Source organism: Labrus mixtus, chromosome 14 (genome assembly GCF_963584025.1).
Source record: "Labrus mixtus chromosome 14, fLabMix1.1, whole genome shotgun sequence".
NCBI classification, from domain to species: Eukaryota; Metazoa; Chordata; class Actinopteri; order Labriformes; family Labridae; genus Labrus; species Labrus mixtus.
Window position 1 is genome coordinate 23,935,807 of NC_083625.1, and position 18,768 is coordinate 23,954,574.

At 44.5% G+C, this 18,768-nt stretch overlaps 1 protein-coding gene across 1 annotated transcript in view; it reads left to right on the forward strand.

Annotated features, from left to right (window-relative positions):
- Positions 1-18,768, forward strand: part of med13a (mediator complex subunit 13a) — a 94,813-nt gene that overhangs the window by 64,955 nt on the left and 11,090 nt on the right. The window contains exons 10-17 of the mRNA XM_061055894.1: positions 1,703-1,919; positions 6,146-6,176; positions 6,876-6,997; positions 8,202-8,292; positions 10,287-10,498; positions 12,323-12,519; positions 16,739-17,661; positions 18,268-18,435. Coding sequence (XP_060911877.1) covers positions 1,703-1,919; positions 6,146-6,176; positions 6,876-6,997; positions 8,202-8,292; positions 10,287-10,498; positions 12,323-12,519; positions 16,739-17,661; positions 18,268-18,435 — 1,961 coding nt within the window. The remainder of the gene's footprint in view (positions 1-1,702; positions 1,920-6,145; positions 6,177-6,875; positions 6,998-8,201; positions 8,293-10,286; positions 10,499-12,322; positions 12,520-16,738; positions 17,662-18,267; positions 18,436-18,768) is intronic.

Here is an 18,768-nt window from a genome sequence, read left to right on the forward strand (position 1 = left end):
CAACAAACATGATGCATCCACTTCTGCTGCATGACAGCTGTCAGGATAGTTTGCAATCGCTGCCATTTCTATTTCTGCAGATAAATATGGCAGCTACTATGACATATGAGATCAGGCAGCATCGGGCCAAAACAGAGTAGTTGAGGAAATGTGGTTGTTAGTTTTCTACTTCTCGACTCACATTCCTCTCTCCTTTATCTTATCTGATCAAATAATAATACCACCGATCTTTTGAAGCGGTCGGTTATAGTAACATCATTTTGGAATCTGTTCACTACAAAGTGGAACTCTGATTGTTGCTGCTCCACAGTAAGGTAGCAGAATGCATGAAATTATACCTAAAACATGCACTCCAATAGTCATCTACACATTTCATTAACTATCAATAGTATCTTTTATGGTTTAGGTCATTTTCAATTGGACTTCCACCACTCTGAGACACCTAAACTGAAATGTTTAGGGGGAAAGATAACATGTTTGACTTGGATGTTGTATTTGCTCTATGCACACATAATCAATCACTTCTATTAATGGTTCTAAAACTGCATTAACTTTGCACCAACATTGTTGGGTCTCTGCTCCATCCCTACCTGTTGCTTCTATTTTTTAATTGTTCCCAATGAGGAGAGAGAGTTTGCAGCAGCAGGCGGCCACCTTGAGAAACGGTGCAGCACCCGGTGTCCCTTTTTCCGAGGCCATCAGCTTTTCTTTGTGCAGACGCTTCGAGCACTTCTAGTTGTAAATCTTTCTGCTTTTAAGAAGGGCGCTGTTGACGTCACCAACTGTTCCCTGTATTTTTTTTGTCTCCCACTGTATGGATCGTGTCCTGTACCCCTTGCTCCGTGTCTGATCGGAGCCATGATAGCGAGGACGTCGTTATTAATCAGCTTCATCATCCAGACAAAGCGGAGGGCAAGCATCCTCCTCATAGTGAAGGAATAAAAACAATCTCAAATAGCAAAAAAAAAGAAACAACTGAGCAGTGACCATCGTCAAGAGTCTGTTGTCATGTCTTCTTTGAATGTTTTCGTTTTAGGTCTTGTGTGAAGTACTTTGAATTGTGTTGTTGCTGAAATGTGCTAAACTAAATAAACTAAAGATGCACGGCCGGCGCTTTTTTCTGCCCTGAAAAGCACCAAACATGGACACATGCCCTAAGTTTTAAAAATATAGGTTTAACATCTTTTAAAGCCTTTTTTCTCTACAACTTCATTCCTTAAGTGAGGTGCACATGTAGCTGCCAAAAGCACACACTCTGTGGTGAATCTGCTCCATAAAAATTTCACATATGTTGCCATAGCGTTAACGTGACAGCCTCCTCGTCTAGGTTCATGCCTGTCTCTAACATCCAGCTAAGATGTAACTGTATCAATGTGGTTTGTTTATTACAGGCAGGTGATCCACAGACTTTGCATACCCGGTGATCAGATCTCTGCGTGTTCTGGTCTAGCGAAGGGCTGCACTTGTTATCCAGACAAACTCTTCTTGTAGATTAGTGACGAAAATAAAATCTTGCAAGTTTTCATTTGTATCAAGCAGTGAAGCACTTGGACCATGCTCTGTTAGAATACATTTATTTGGCATCAAACATCCTATTTTAATGCTATTTCCACATGCACACATCACCATTTGCGACGCTGAAACAATGCATGGTGCAGCCTGACTCCAAAGTCCTCACACCTCCTCTCTTCCCCCTCCTCAGGGTGATGTCCACATCTAAATGGCCTCTGAAGGTGTCTGAAGAACGGCTCCAGATGTATCGAGCCAGGAGGAACCAGTACCTGTCTGCTGCCATCACCGACGGAGACCACGAGCCGGAGGTGGACCCCTACGCCTTCGAGGAAGGAGATGTGAAGTTCACATTCTCTAACAAGAAGGATAAGGGAGGAGGGGAGCGCGAGCCAGGCAAGAAACATAAGGTAAGGAAAGCCCGGAGAGGGAATGACCGGGGGGTATCGCTCGTCTTTTAAAATGCTTTGTTTATCTCGTGCACAGGTGGAGGTCATGTTAAATAATCTCCCATGGTTCAGCTATTGTACTCTGTCCTACATATTATCAACTTAATGTTGTACAGATGAAATGAAACCAGGTTTTGTAACTTGTTTCCATAACAACAACCTGCAGTCCCTTTCTATATTGGTAAATATTACCTAACATTCAAACATCTGACTGCATCTCCCCCCAAACACTCCCCACACCAACTCTTTCATCACTACCTGCATCTTATTTGAACAAACTCAGCAGAGAGAATCACTCCCATGATTTCTGCCTGCCTCGATCTCATCTTCTCTTATTGTTTTGATCGAGAGCCCCCTGGTGACGTCATTTACTTACTGTGCCTTGAAGTGAAAATTTGAGATGATATAAAGTTTAAATGTAGATTTACTTAAACTATGATTTAAGACATGAAAGGTTATAGGAGCGCTGTGGGGATCCTCAATCAAGCTGAGAAGCAAACAGGTGCTCATTGGGGAGGGGGGAACGATACCATGAAAAAATAAGCCTGATTGTGTTTATCACTGAAGTGAAAAAAAATCCTCTAAAGAGTGAAGTAGGCGAAAGTTAAAAGGCCTTTTTTAATTCATGGCTCCAGGTCAAGTTAAAATTGTGTGGCAGACCGACACGTTCCAGCTCATCATAGTCAAGACAAGCAGACGGGGGGGGGGGCTATTTTTTGTAAATAGCCATGGATTGTACTTCAATAGTTTTCAGCACAAAGATTCAACTTCGATTAGTCACCAAAGAGCGTTACTTCCTGGTGGGATATTTATACAGCTCAGCTTCCACTCCGACATCATTTCTTTATCGTGACTAGTTGAGCTGAAAACAGTCCACGTCTAACTTAACTCTGTCTGGAAATAAGCCCAGCACACGCGGTGCCGTTTCCAAGTTGGCTGCTTGCAATCCAGTTTGCAGCCACACCCCATTGGATTTATTGCAGCTTGAAATATGCTTAGTGCTATGTAGCGTCCCTAAAAGGCAGCACGGGGGGTAACCACTTCATCCATCTTCCCTCACAAGTTGCCCGAGGGTAAAAAAAAAAGGGAACAAGAGGACTGATTTTAAGATCAGGGAGCAGGCGAGGTAGAAAAATAGGCCATCAGCATCCTCAGCAATACTGCACTAAAAATAAAGCTGTAACCGCTTTCCGCATGCATCCGCTTTCACTGCCCAAGTCTAACAGAACAGGAAGCTATTCCTGAATCACCATTGTTAGTGGAGCCCAGAGGAACACCAAATAGTTAGCCTGTCCAATTTCCTTTAAGTTGTTTTGTTTTTCCTGTTTGATCTGCCCTCTCCCTTCGTAGTCCTCCGCTCTGCCTCTGAGGTTGCTGGCTCCGGCTCCAGACAACGGCCACCTGTTAGCTTGGGATCGCCCCCAGCATTGAAAGAGAGACTCAGAGTGTGTGTGTGTGTGTTCATTCCTTGGCTGCGTGTCTGCATCAGGCTTCACACAGCCTGGAGTCTAACCACGGCAACAAACCTGGCTCACTGGACCATGAAGCTTAAAAAGCACACTCAAATATTTTGCTTCTCTTCCGTCCCTGTGGTCCGTGCTGAAAGAGTGAGGGTGAAGGAAGCTCTCAGTGGAGAGGAGAGTCTCTGAAGAGCAGTCTGTGCAATGGAGCCGTTCCACTGTGTGTGTGTGTGTGTGTGTGTGTGTGTGTGTGTGTGTGTGTGTGTGTGTGTGTGTGTGTGTGTGTGTGTGTGTGTGTGTGTGTGTGTGTGTGTGTGTGTGTGTGTGTGTGTGTGTGTGTGTGTGTGTGTGTGTGTGTGTGTGTGTGTGTGTGTGTGTGTGTGTGTGTGTGTGTGTGTGTGTGTGTGTGTGTGTGTGTGTGTGTGTGTGTGTGTGTGTGTGTGTGTGTGTCACATGTGTGCGGGTCTCCCTCACAAATTTTAATACCATTGGGTTTGGGCCTTTTATGAGCATCTTTTACTCTCTGCAGCTGCAGGAAACGTAACCTCCTCCCTGTCTGATGTGGAGTGTTTGCTCTTTATAGATAACGTTGGTGAATAAAGACATTCCAGTATATATCCCGGACCTTTTCACCTCTTCTATTGCGAGCAGGCCTGCAGCTTTATAGAGTGTGAAAACGTAGTCAGGGCCTGTCCTTACTCAAAACTTGACAACTGAATAAAGATATTCCATAAAGGTTTGGTTATTCTTTTCCTTTTTTTTAAGCGACTCATGAATCCAAAATCTATATCAAGCGATCATGAATCTCGTGGTTGAACTGTAAGAAGCTCAGTATCCAGTGTTGGCCAGACATTGAAACATTTCCTGCACACTCTCTCTTTCTTAATGTGTCGAGTCACTTAACCCTTGTTTAAACTCAGTTAAACAGATAAAGGTGAGAAGTGAGCCACATGTTGGCATGCAGCCCCTGAAGTCCCAAATGCAAACCAGCATGTCTCTGGGTCCCTTTGTTCGGATCAAGACTTCTGCAGGTGTTTCAGCATCTTAAGAAAAGTTGTGTCCAGCTCAAAGCTAGCCACGCTCCTGTATTGCTCTGTGCGCAAAGATGCAGCTATATAAACAAACGTGCAGAAACTGGACTGACAAAACGTCGACTTCCTGACTGATGGTTATTTTATTCTGGCGGGGGGGAGCAGCCCCTCTTTATTCTGTGTTCACACTACTAAACCTCCTACTGCTGCTGCTGGCTCCCCGGTGCAGAGACCTGGTGTGAACCGTATGTAAGCATATTACACAATCAGTCTGTAAAATCTTCAAACTGGAGAGTTATTGACCTCGCTGCAGGCCATGTGACGTGTACTTCAGAGGAGCATTAACCACGCCATCATACAGACGCCACACATCTATGTCAGGGCCCGCTGGATGAAGTGAGACTGAGGATAAAGGTGATTTGATGCCTTCATGCCGGCAGCCTTGGAGTCTTAAACAAGCTTTTTGAAATATGTAAAGCCTGTGCACACACATGTTCCTTCTCAAGGCCACGGTATTGATGAGGGGTTAATGCGTCATTAGTACCTATAGATTATGGCCTTGCTGCGGATTTTGTGCACCGCTGTGGATCAGTCCTTTAAGGGAGACGGATTAAAGTCTGGGCTACTCTGAGAAAAGCCCCGGAGCGTAATGAAATCAATGGCCGGGACACAACATTCCTGTTCCCCAGCTAGGATTGCTCAGCTCACAGTGTGCCACACAACCCATCACGAGAGCACACACACACACACTCGCAGAGGGCCAGTCCTCCCACATATTGACATCTGGGTTGGAGCCTAACAGGCCATTCCTTGGATCATGATTTCACTCTGATCCACTCTGGAAATCTCATTTGCCACAGTGGAGGCAAACAGACTCCTTTCTCTGCTCGGCTCTTTCTGTCCCATTTTCTCTTTCATTATTGTGATTATTTTTTGGCATTATTTCTGCTTCATTTCTTCAAAAGAAAACACTGTATTTTTATTTGCATGGCTGTTTGATGTTACTTATTTTCTGTTTATTCCAACTTCTGCTTTTTGTCCACACTCTGGTTCCATCAAATGTTTTTACATCGATCTTTATCTCCGCTGTTTGAGATTTAAAGTGTTTGAATCAAAAATGGAAAATGTGGAAATATGATTTGAGTTAACTAATTGTATTTGGAATGATTGAATATAACAAATTAAGATTGATGAATCCGTTTACTCACTCAGTTTCATAATATGTTGGTTGCAGCGTACCTCAGAGTAACGTGATGTGTGACGTGTGTGCTACACTTAGCTTCTGTGGCTGTGAGAGCGCTGACAGGTAGCCTAACGTAGTTGATTTTGTAAAACAGAAGTCAAAAGTGAAGACTCACACAGGGAGGAAGAAGCGAAGCTCTCTGTGTGTTTGGCGGGAGATTTGCTGCAGAGTCAGCAGATTGAAGTAGTTTGAAGAGTTAAATCATTTGGAGAATTAAAAAGGTCAAATACAAATAAAAACCTACTAGTTCATATTTCCTCACTCCCCTAGACATTCCCTGCATAGATAGAGGTGCACTTTCATACTATTGGAAACACAGATTATGTATCTGCTTGTAGTGAAAGTGAAATGTGAGCTTTGATTTATCAGATATGATCCGGTCTTTCATTGCTCTATCAGCTTGTGTTGTTTTTCTCTGAATCTGACTCTCTGAACTTTTCTGTGTCCTCACAGGGTGAAGATGGAGGAACAGGGCCATCGGATGGTAAGCAGCTTCTTTATGTTCTGACAACATCCCTCTGATTTTTTTATGATTTGGCTTCTGAGAGAGAGACAATGAAAGTCATACTGACATCCTCAGAAGGGTTGCACAGTGAGGGTGTTGATCGATATCTGGAGAGATAGCATTAAGAAATACAAATAGTTTATAACACTCTCAGTTCAGTCTCAATAAACACTGGACAAATTCAGTAAATAAGGAGTTTTCACTCTCAATAATTTAAAATGTTAACCCCAGAATGTATCAGTCATGCTGTGGGTATGTCAGTAAGTGAATTTAGAAGCTAATCAGCATCCTGAGTTGATTGAATAGGGACGATTGAAAACACTCCAGCTGACCGGAGTCCGGAAATTGGTCTGGTAGCTGGAGAGGTACCCGTCCACTTCCTGAGCACTGCCGAGGTGCCCTTGAGCAAGGCACCCCCCCCCCCCCCCCCCCCCCCCCACCAGCTCAGGAGCGCCCGCTCACTCTGAGACCTCTCCATTAGTGCATGTCCATAGGATCCTGTTTGTGCATGTGTGTGTATTTCAGCCTATGTTTGTGTAGCATGTAGACAGAGTGTAAAAAAAAATGAATTTCCCCTTGCGGGATCAATAAAGTATAAATTATTATTATTATTATTAAAATGTGGACAAGAATTCAGAGCAAGATGTTGGAGTATTTACAGTCGGTGTGTTTGTGCAGATGCTCAGCGGGCGGCAGCTCACAACCGCATGGCCTCCACCAGCCTGATCCACGAGACGGACCTGGTGGTGTCCATCGACGACCTGGACAACCTCTTCAACTCGGACGAGGACGATCTGGCGGTTAGTAGAGACTGTGGCTCACACGGCAAAGAGTGTCTGATTACACAGCATGTGGTCTGGCACACTTTGTGTGTGTGAGATAGAGTTAGTGTGTAAGAGAGTTAGTGAGGGAGAGAGAGTGTGTGTGATAGAGTTAGTGTGTAAGTGTAAGAGAGAGAGAGTGTGTGAGAGAGAGAGTGTGTAAGTGTAAGAGAGTTAGTGAGTGAGGGAGAGTGTGAGAGAGAGTGTAAGAGAGTTAGTGAGGGAGAGAGAGAGAGAGTGTGTGTGAGAGAGAGAGTGTGTAAGTGTAAGAGAGTTAGTGAGGGAGAGAGAGAGAGTGTGTGAGAGAGTGAGTGTGCAAGTGAGAGAGTTAGAGAGAGAGAGTGTGTGTGTGTGTGTGTGTGTGTGTGTGTGTGTGTGTGTGTGTGTGTGTGTGTGTGTGTGTGTGTGTGTGTGTGTGTGTGTGTGTGTGTGTGTGTGTGTGTGTGTGTGTGTGTGTGTGTGTGTGTGTGTGTGTGTGTGTGTGTGTGTGTGTGTGTGTGTGAGAGTGAGTGTGTATAAGTGAGTGAGAGAGTGAGTGTGTATAAGTGAGTGAGAGAGTGAGTGTGTATATTCTGGCAGTTGTCACACCCCTCTAGAGTCACTTTAGTAAAATGTCTGATACTGACATGCTGCCCCCACAGGTGTGAGGAATATCAAAGGGGTCGTATACTGTATCACACATGCACAAAGACAAAATAATGTCATTCATGTTTTGGGGATGAGCTGCATGTTTGACTTCTTCCTGCCCGCCCTTCAGTACAATTTCTGATGGGATCGCAGATAAGAGCTCTACACTCTTATCTGCTTGCCTGTATGTTCTTCACACTATTTTGTCCAATAACATGAAGCATTGATAAAGATGTAGAGAAAACTTCATGCTATGAGGGACAAGCGTGGATAACAAAAATCAGGGGTAGGCTGACAGGAAATGTTCTAGAAATGTTCAGGAGTGCATGTGTGACAAACGGCTTTTTATGCCTTTTTTTTAGAGAGATAGGGCAGTGGATAGAGTCAGACATCAGAGAGACAGAGAGAGAGTGGGGAATGACATGCAGGACAGGAGCCACAGGACGGATCTGAACCCTTAGAGGACTACAGCCTCTGTAGACCGGAGCCACTACCTGACACTAAGAGTTTCCTAAATGATCAGGTGATAATGCGCTTTATTTTCGTCTTTTCGCAGCCCGGCTCCAGACGAACGGTGAATGGAACGGACGAGAAATTTGGCAGCAAGGAACCCAAGCCCTCCACGCTGGACCCGGTGTCCTGCATCAGTATGTATCTCTGTGTCTCTCTTTCCTCACGGTGCACTGTCTCCTTTACACTACAAGGATCCTCGAGTGTTAAACTTAATCTGATCCCTGTGAGCCTCTTGAAAACAGTGAGTGGTTGAGATTTTTCCACAAGTCACTTAGTTTTAAACACAGTATTCCCCACGCTCGTAATTTCATTTGCTAAGTGTAATGGCTTTTTATCCTTTATATCCACTAATTAGAATTGAGGCTTTTAATACTAATGCATCATTGCTGCTCACCCTGGTCTTGGCCCCCTAGTGGTGGAGAGTGTGCGTCAGAGTTTGGATCACAGCAGAGTCTTCACTGAGCTGCTGTCTTGCTTTCTTCTTTGAGGCTTTCTTTGCTTACCCTCCCCTCGTCTGAGAGGTGCATCCAATCTGTTTAAACACACCTTTACCAGACACTATCTTCAGTATTATTTTCATTTACTTATTTATTTATCGGAGCTCGGGGACTCTCGTGCAGAGCTAAAGAGAATTTAAGCACACTCTATATTTTACTGAGAAGCAAATTGGTCTCCCATCAACCCTTTTGCTTCCCTTTTATGAACCGATACTGTGCAATCCTGACTCATTTACCATGAAGAGGCTTTGTTAGGCCCCTGGAAGCGTCTCGTAACCACACAAATGATTGGCCTTGGATATTCCCAATATGGTCTCTTTATATAGAGAGGTGTTATTAGAGAGTGGAATTGGCTCATGAAATATAAGATGTATAAAAAGAACCTGCGTCTGCCTTTACTCCTCTTTTAACTTTGCATAAACAGCTCTGATAGGTGCTGTAAATCTCCTCACCCATATGTATCTCCTGAACTATAAACAAGGATTCATCAGACATGGGCATGATGCCTGTTAGACCTCAAGCCTGTCCAGTATGTTTCCATTTGTTTTTTATTTACCTGTAAAAAAAAAGACACTCATCATATTTGGTTTCTAGTGATGAACAGGAGAGTCAGAACTGCTGGAGCAACACATTTTATACTGCTATGTCATCTGAATCAGTGTTTCTCAACTGGTGGGTCGGGACCCAGAAGTGGTCGCAGAGCTGTTTTTAGAGGATCAGGAAAGTGTGCCAGGAATAAAATAGTGTCAGTGTATGAAGCGCTTTTTAAACAAGTTTGTTTTGTGTCTTTCTGTCACATGTTGTGTATCATCTGAACCATCTGAGGTCCAAGCAGCAAAACATTTTAATGAATGAAATCTGACTTTTTGGCCAACTGAAGATTTGTCATGAAGGAGGTGGTGTTGGGTCCTGAGACTAGACCAGTTGAGAACCAGTGATCTAAATGATAGAGGTCAATAATAAGTGTTTTTGTAGTGTTTTTCAAGAAGTCACGTATGAGGGGCATTTTAAGGTAACAGTTATCAAAGCCGGAGAAATCCTTAAATTTATAGTTGTAACGGGATGCGTCTTGTCGTGGCGGCAGCTATGACACGCCATGTTCATTGTTGCCGTGGAAACACTGGATGTTGCATCAAAGGCCGCTGCATAAGGAAGCGTGAGCTGAAAGCTACCGTACTGGTTTCGCCCGGTCATCTTGACTACGGGGGGGAGTAGCAGACAGAATCACTCCCATGATTCCTCAACGTCATCTTTGTTATTGTTTTGATTGAGAGCCCCATGTGCATTTAAGATACTAAAGCCATATATGTTTAAGTTCTCTCATGATCATGTAGAGGAGTGTAGAGATGCACCTTCATAACGCTGCGTATTGTGTTTATTTGGAGAAAAAAAAAACTTTTAAGTGTGAGAAAGGGAGAAAGAAAGAAACTGTAAAAAATGGATGTCACTAAAGGTTATTTTATTCATATAGTCCATAGAAAAGTAAAATTAAATCAAGTGCAATACTTTTTTCTCTAAATAGAAAGTGCTGAAATCTCTTTCTAATGTAACAAAATCCATTTTTGTCTCAAATCTAATCCCAGTCCATCTTTGTCACGGTCTGATTGCTCCTTGTTTCTCTCCCCCATCAGGTTCAGCAGACCTGCACCAGATGTTTCCCACGCCTCCCTCCTTAGAGCAGCACATCATGGGCTACTCTCCCATGAACATGTGCAGCAAAGACTACGGCAGCATGGAGGCCAACACGGGCATGACCATGCTGGACGGTACCTCGGCCCTGGCAGGTCACTTCAAGATCGAGGTGGAGGAGAGTTTCTGCAGCCCCAAGCCATCAGAGATCAAGGTGGGTGCAGCGTCACTAAATCTTTCTGCTCATATTGAAGCGTAAATAACAACTGACTGAACCAATGGGGTTAGATTTACAGCCGGAGCCTGTTCATGTCATGAGTCAGAGTGAGTGATTATCGGCTGATGTATGTTCAGAGTACACTTCAGATTCATGCCGGGGTCAGACTGCACCATCTTTCTCTCTGTTAAGACGGTCACTGTGTCAGATTAGGTAAACACAGAGCCATACATTCATACCCTGACTTGACATGACAAGCTACACGGTGGTACCTGACCAATCATCATGAAGGAGGATCGAAGGAAGAGGGGCGGGGCTAGACAACACCCAGACAGAAGATTGTAAACAAAACAAAAAGCTGTTGTTGCCAGAGCTCGAGAAACTTTTCCTCTGTCTCATAGTTCCGTCTCGCAGCACTGACTTCATCGCTCTTATTTCGCGTCGCCATTTTATTGTTTATTCTCTTGACTTTTGAGCGTGCAGTGCGCTCTGTGCTCTCATTGGTCAACCTCACCGACGTATCGTCAAACACTGTAGAAGGCAGGAAGAAAATCAAACATGCCAGACTTTCTGTCAGGAGGTCGTGAGGCGTCCCAGATGTGGCCTTGATTGTTGTTCACTATGAAACTATACACAGGCCTCAAACCCTACATCTGCTGGATCAGGCTATAATCGAGCTTATAACATGAAGTCTGACCTCAACGTAAGACTAAAGATTCATTACTCATGTCAACAATCATGCCTGCCATCAAGTGTCCATGAGCAGACACTTTTGTTCCTTACAAGTTCATGATTTGAGAAAAAGATGTGATACCATTGCTCAGTATTGCGACAACGATAAGATGTTATGAATAAACAAAATTCAAGTTCATATGAGCTTCAACTCACTATTTCTGTTTTGTGCTGTCCTTCATGTTTTACACAATACCTGTATTTGCAACATGCCACTGAATCTAAAATCCAACAAAAAATTATTTTGTTTCACCACTAAATTGGCACCAATTTCAGAGTAGCTGATATCCACCTTGAGCTTCATCTGACAGCATCAAAATGTTGTGAAAGCATGGCGACATGTTCTGACTCCTGCAATGTGTTTGTTTCCTGCCAATGCTCATGTCTTGTAAATCGATGAATTGCAAAGCTCTGTCTGTAGTCGTCCATCAGTAGACCTGAGGATGATGAAGGTTTGAGGAAGTGTCACCTTCGGCTTTAAGTTCAGGCTGCAGAGGTTTCAAATACGTTTAGAGTCAGTGTGTAAATATGGGCATGTTTGATTATACTAAAAGTTCATCATGACAACAGGTCTCTAAAAAATGTGGATATCATTTGTAATGAAATGTATGTGTTGCCTAGAATTGCAAAACTTGCCAAGGAATCTTTACGTTTTAACATTCTCTTCAGTGTCAAATTTATATCTACTGATAGTTGTCTATACATTCATGTGCTCCTTGCAAAAAGGAGATGCTCAAAGCTTATTCTGCACAGACATCTGACCTAATGAGTAGATGACATCACTGCATGCCGCAGCGTGTGAATGTTTTATCTCCAAAACCAAGAAGACAGATTCAGATGAGACTCTGCATCAGGCATAAGTAATCGACTTTTGTGACTGAGATTTAGCTGCCACAGATGCTGCGTTTATGGGAACATAAAGTAATGCAGTCATAGCCAGGAAAACAGAGATTTATTTATCTGATGTTGCCCGTTTGTCACGTTTTCCTGTGATGTTACCTCCCCAGAGAATACAGATGTTTCTGTGAGTATCACTGCAGATATCATTATTTCACTACCTTACTAATCTTTTTTATGTCCGTCTCGCAGGACTATTCATTTGTGTTCAAGCCAGAGCTGTGCCAGGCCTTCGTAGGCTGCTCCATGTTCGCTCCTCTGAAGACATTGCCCAGCCAGTGTCTCCCGCCCGTCAAAATACCGGAGGAGTGCATCTACAGGCCGAGCTGGACCATGGGCAGGGAGATGCTCAACCCTGTGCCTGTCATGAACTTCCTCAACAAGGACAGGTATGTCGCTGTTAATCTTCTTCCTGGGGTTTTAAATGAGACGTTGTTTGTTTTAGAGAAGTCCTCAGGTGTTGCTGTTCTCACACGCCGCAGAACTTTAGAGTAAGAGTAACAGGACATCTGTGTGTAGGCAGCAAACAGTGAAATAATCCACTAATCACAGCTTATTGGAGACACATTCAGTGGCTCCTGTGGTATCAATACTGAGCACTCTTCTGCACGCCTTATTTCTATATATAATAGCGTGATTCAAAACTTCTTCCCTAATATTTATCTGCATGAATAAGTAACTCAGACACTCTGGTGAAGGCGAAGCTGTGCTGGCTGGTTTTCGTTCTGTGTGCAAGGAAGCGTACACACTCCGACTCTGCTCCCCTCTCGGTCCACACACACACATCCTCTGGTCTCTCCCTGGACAACACCCCCCCCCCCCCCCCTTAGCAGGCTGCTCAATTTCCCATGCATGGCTGCCTCAGGCAGAGCCGAGAAATGAGTGTAAAATGCCTTCTTGGTGGAGGATGAGGATTATCTCTGGAGTGGCGAGATGGGCCCCCACAGCGGCTCCCTGCCACCTCGCTGCTCTGAGCAGCTCGGAGTCTCTGCTGTATCTATCGCTGTGGCTTTTAACGACGCACAGCTACACCTCTGCTGCTGTCCACACACACTCACACATGGGAGTCTCTTATCACAGAAAGGCCCAAACAGACCATATCAGGTCAACTCTTATTATTGTAATGTCGACCTCGTTATTGTTCTCTGCATTGAGTCCTTTGGGAACACTTTCTGTTTTAGCTTCAAGCTTTGTCAACTTGACTTTGTATGTTTACATTTATTACACACATGAAATGCTCAGTAAGGCAGTTAAACAAAAGAACACATATCTGTTAATCCACTGAATGCGAGCCTCCTTTCAGACCGCCGTAGCTAAACTCAGCAGTCATCACGTCTTTGTGCAATTCTTCCTGATTCTGCGACGGCGTAATATTTGCACGACACAGCGGGGGCTCCGCATACACACACAGTCAGACATGCACGCACACACCATGCTGCACACACCATGCTGCACTCCCCCTGCTGGCTCGGCTGAAACCGTCTCGCCTCTGTTACTTCACCCAAAGTTTCTCCTGCCGGAACCCTTAGAATTTTTTCTGCAGAAAGTCCGACTGGGTTGATGTGAGGACGCAGCAGGATATAATCAGGAGGATTCACCTCGAGCCAATAAGAAGGGGGTGGTGATGTTGATATCCTGTGATCGGTGTACGGTGCAAAGACTGTATTCATGAGACCGCTTTGATCTCCGTGCTCTAATGAACCTGCTGCATTATGTTTTCTATTCTCCAGTATGTTGTTCTCTGCTCTTTGTTGATATTTGTGATTCTGTTGAACTTAATGTAGCATTGATATAAAGACAAATATTGTCATTATAGCATCGTATAACGACCTCAGGAGACCCCTCTGCCCCCCTACTGTCTGACAGGGATCCTCTCCTGCTGTGAGGAGCAGATGTGAACAACCAGATCAGAAGGATATCCGGAGCAGTCCTCCTGAAATCATCTAGATATTATCCAGAGTGCATATTTGAAAACGCCTTTTGTCTTTTTGGGACTAACTGACCAATGATGGATGACTAAGAGTCTTCTCACTAAATGTGTTTAATTGATTGTCTGGGGGGCTGCTTTAAGACAAACTGGCCTCGAGCAAATGCCTAAGGATGTCCTTTAGCTCAGGTGTTGTTACAGCATGATGATGTGTTGGCTTTAAGATAAAGAGAGATCTGTTTCTTATAACTAAACGGTGAACAATTAGCATTAAATTAATGCTGCAGGTTTATGCTGAGCCGGTAATGTTGACTCACTTTTACATAAGAAGATTTTTCTTGTTCTTTTTTTTGCTGCAGAGTTAATTGCAACTGGGGGACATACTTAACGCCTGGCGATTATGAGGATTATTTTTATACCATTTCACTGTTATTACCGTACACTGGAGCATGACAGAGAATGTAGAGCACAACCAGCAACAAAGGTGGTCCAATAAAAAGAGCGAATAATAAACCCTGCTCATATTAAAGGTATTAAGAATTGAAGTGTGTAATTGGAGTGCTAAGCCTGGTAATATGCAGGCAGGGAGAGATGTCCGCAAGCTTGGCCGGTGTCCAGAGAATCATGGGGTGAAGATCTCATAATGTTCTGTTTGTGCAGCTTTAATGTCTGCGTCCAGACTTTAGGGGCGTGCTCTGGCTGCAGGGGAGAAAGTAGTGCTGGGACTTCCTTTTAATGGGTCCGTGCCAGGAGTTGTTCCCCCACATATAACCGGGGACACGATGTGCTCACCCTCTTCCCTGCTCTCTAATACTCACACACACACGCACACACACACTTTTACTCTCCCCCTCTGCTTCCTTACTGTGGCTTGCCAGCCCAAAAATAAACCTCACCTCAGAGGGACGCTTGTTGAGAAATGTTTATTGAATGTCTCTCTCTCTCTCTCTCTCTCTCTCTCTCTCTCTCTCTCTCTCTCTCTCTCTCCTGCTGCTGCCTCTTTCTCGCCCCCCCACCCTCTCTCTCTTTCTACATCTTTCTTCCACATTCTTGCTCTCTCATGTGTAAACATGTGTGCAGCCGGAGCCCGCTCTGCGTTTCTTTTTGTTGTGAACGTGGTCGTGCCCCACTGCCTTATTACTCAAACTATCTTTACAAATGCAGAGAGACAGTTGGATCAGCGGTACGTTATTATTTGAAGCAATATACCGAATGTTGCTTTTCAGGGAAGACCTTTTCTCATGCTACAATTAGAGGACGAGTGCATCAGGACCTCTGGGGAGAGCTTTTTTTTTTACAAGAGTTTGTTAAAGGAAATTATCAGAATTGACACTGGGAGCTCTGATTACAGACCTTAATCTTATGTACCGGCCTTTAGGGATCACTTCTAATCGTCCACATGGCTGTGTGGGGGATCACAGGAATCCTCTTAATGACCCCTGGACTCTCCCTGACCCTCATTTAAAACCCTAAACTCTGCCGCTGTGTTCCTCCTGTCGTACACAAGCCTGATGAATAATGAAAGAATTAAAAAAAGTAAAGAGAAGTATTGGGGGAAAAAAAGACAAGGCAGTATGGGAAATATATGCTCCAGACTTTAGCTCATGTCTATGTTTTATAAATATAAAATTCAGCCCCCCTCCTCCCCCCCAAATACTACATATATTGTACAGTAATATGTGTGAGTTGCATACAAAACAGCGTAACAAATTAACTAATCGTGTATTGGCTGATCAAAGATGTATACAGAGATGAAGTTAGTAGAAAAGTAATCCCTCCATGTTTTCCATTGAAGGCAGCCTGCTGTATATTTCTGTGTTCATCATGTCATGGACATGGTAAAGAAAAGCTCCAGAGACGCTGTAAAATAATTCAGTTTTAATACATTTTTATCAAACATGTGTTTCTCATTTGTAAAAGGGACAAACATAAAGGTCACCGGTGACTCAGGATGTAAAGGGAACATAAAACAAGCATATCTAACATCAATAGTTTAACTTATCTTTCTGCAGAAGAAATTCATTTGAATTTAACTCCATCTGTTTGCATTAAAGTGTGGACGGTAGTGTTGTAGTCAAGACCAAACTAACCGAGACCAGAGTGCTCCGAGACCAAGATAAGACCAAGACATTTAGGGATTGAGACCGAGTCAAGACCAAGACCAAGGCAGAGTGAGACCGAGACAAGACCAAGACAATAAATATCAGTGAAAAATCATCATCTTGTGTGCAGAGGGCGTGTCAATCACTTTAGACCGTAACACCGAGAAGGTTGCCATGGTAGCCGGAGGATTAAAATCAAACTATGAATGAATCTTTTAGAAAGAGGTGTTTTCCTTCTAACCACAGTAATGACGTGGGAAAATAGCCTACCAGTTACGGTCTTGACCAGTTTTGATTAAAATCCTGAGTCCGTCCAGTCTGAGACAGAGAGTAAAAATACGTTTGACCCCGAGATCTTCGAAAAGTGGTCTTGAGACGAAGACAGATTTCAAGTACTAAAACGTATCAAACATTTAGTTAACGTATGAAACATCTGGCTTTTTGTTCTCTGGTGTCAAATATGGATGAAAACAATCTGTCCTGAAGTCTGGACGTTTGAAAGTTAAAATGTGTACGAGTCCTGCTTTTATTATTTTCCTTTTTCTAACTCATGTTCGTTATTGTTTCCATCTTTTGCAGTAACATCCCCAGTGTTGGCAGCGCCTTGGATCAGGACTACAGTCAAAGCTACACCCCTCAAACCCACACCCCCTTCATGTCAAACAGTGCCCCACCAAGTAACAGTGGAACGGGCATCCTGCCTTCACCCGCCACCCCGCGTTTCTCTGCACCCACCCCACGTACACCTCGAACACCACGCACGCCTCGAGGCCCCTCCAGTGTCCAAGGCTCGCTCAAGTACGAGAACTCGGACCTTTACTCACCAGCGTCCACCCCCTCCACCTGCCGACCGCTCAACTCTGTAGAGCCGGCGACTGTCCCCTCCATCCCCGAGGCGCACAGCCTTTACGTCACCCTCATCCTCTCTGAGTCGGTCATGAACCTTTTCAAGGACTGCAACTTCGACAGCTGCTGCATCTGTGTGTGTAACATGAACATCAAAGGAGCTGACGTCGGCGTGTACCTGAGTGACCCCGGTGGTGAGGCCCAGGAAACCTGTGGCTGCGGCTTCAGCGCCGTGGTCAACAGGCGATACGGCAACGGCTCGGGTCTCTTCCTGGAGGACGAGCTGGACATTATCGGCCGCGGCTCGGACGTCAGCAGGGAGGCAGAGAAGCGCTTTGAGGAGCTGCGGCTCTCATCGCTGGAGAAATCTGGAGTTGGGAGGGGCGACCGAGTCCCAGATGAGCTGATTCTCCTCCTGAAAGATCAGTGCACCAACCCCTTTTCACCCATTTCAACGCTTGAGCATGACATCGTGATGCGGGGGCCGAGCTGGGCTCCTGTACCGGCCTGTGTGAGGGTGGAGGAGAGGGACTACCACAGCGACTGCTACATGGCTCTGGAGCACGGCCGGCAGTTTATGGACAACATGTCAGGGGGCAAAGTGGACGAGGCGCTGGTCAAAAGCACCTGTCTGCACCACTGGGATAAACAAAACGGTGAGGAATATGGATTTTTAGCTTTTTCATGCAGGCTAAAACTGGCTTTATATTTATTTTAAATGCCACTTTGTTTATATTGTAAGTTCTGAGCAAGTAATCTGATTGGACAAGAGGCAGGGACTTTTCACAATATGTGTCACTCCTCCTCAGTCAGGAGGTCTGAATACTTTAAATGAACAACATTCTGGTTTTAGTTAAGTGTTGGAACTAGTTAAAAAATAATCTGTTGAAACTACTTTCTGCACATTTAACTATCGTATAAAAGCGTTAACACACGAGGTCGAGATGTTGTTCTGAATATCAGCACTGCGGCCGAGTGCCTACGAACCAATCACAGCAGGGCTGATATTAAGAACAACATCCCGACCTCGAGTGTGATATTGCTTAATTATATGTTCTCATATTTTTGATCAGTAAACTTTCACTATGAAGTCAAAAAGTTAAAAAAATGCACAAATATCATGAACTCCAACTTAATAAAGGACCTAAAGATGTTAAGAGAAACTCCCCGACAGGTCTCCCCTCGTTTAGTTTCTGCAGCCGGAGGATGGAGCTTCTCATGTTGTGATTAATCTTTAGCTTCTTCTTCTCTCTGTTCTCCAGCGGTGGACGTGAGTGCGCTGTGCTCTCAGGACGTTCTGCGGGTGCTGATGTCCCTCCAGCCCGTTCTCCAAGACGCCATCCAGAAGAAGAGGACAGTAAGGTCGTGGGGCGTTCAGGGTCCCCTCACCTGGCAGCAGTTCCACAAGATGGCTGGACGGGGCTCTTACGGTAAAACTGAGGACAAACTTTGTTTGAGTTTATCATCTAGTTCAATTGTGTTTAAATCTCAGTGTTTTCCAACCACAAGGATTACGCTTTTGTGTATATAAAAGCTCAAAAATCCATGACCACCAGGGTAATAACATGTGCTGTTTGAGTGCATGACATGTGGGTTGTGTGTCTTTTTGGGTCGTAAAATCTGAGGATGTTGTGGGATCAATAGGCAGTGTGGTCCCTCTGCTGCGCTCCAGATGTCAGCTCTGTTGGGAGGTGCTGTCACGTCGTCCGGTGACCTCACAGTCTGATGCACAGCAGAGGGTGAAAGAAACAGGGAGTGAAGCT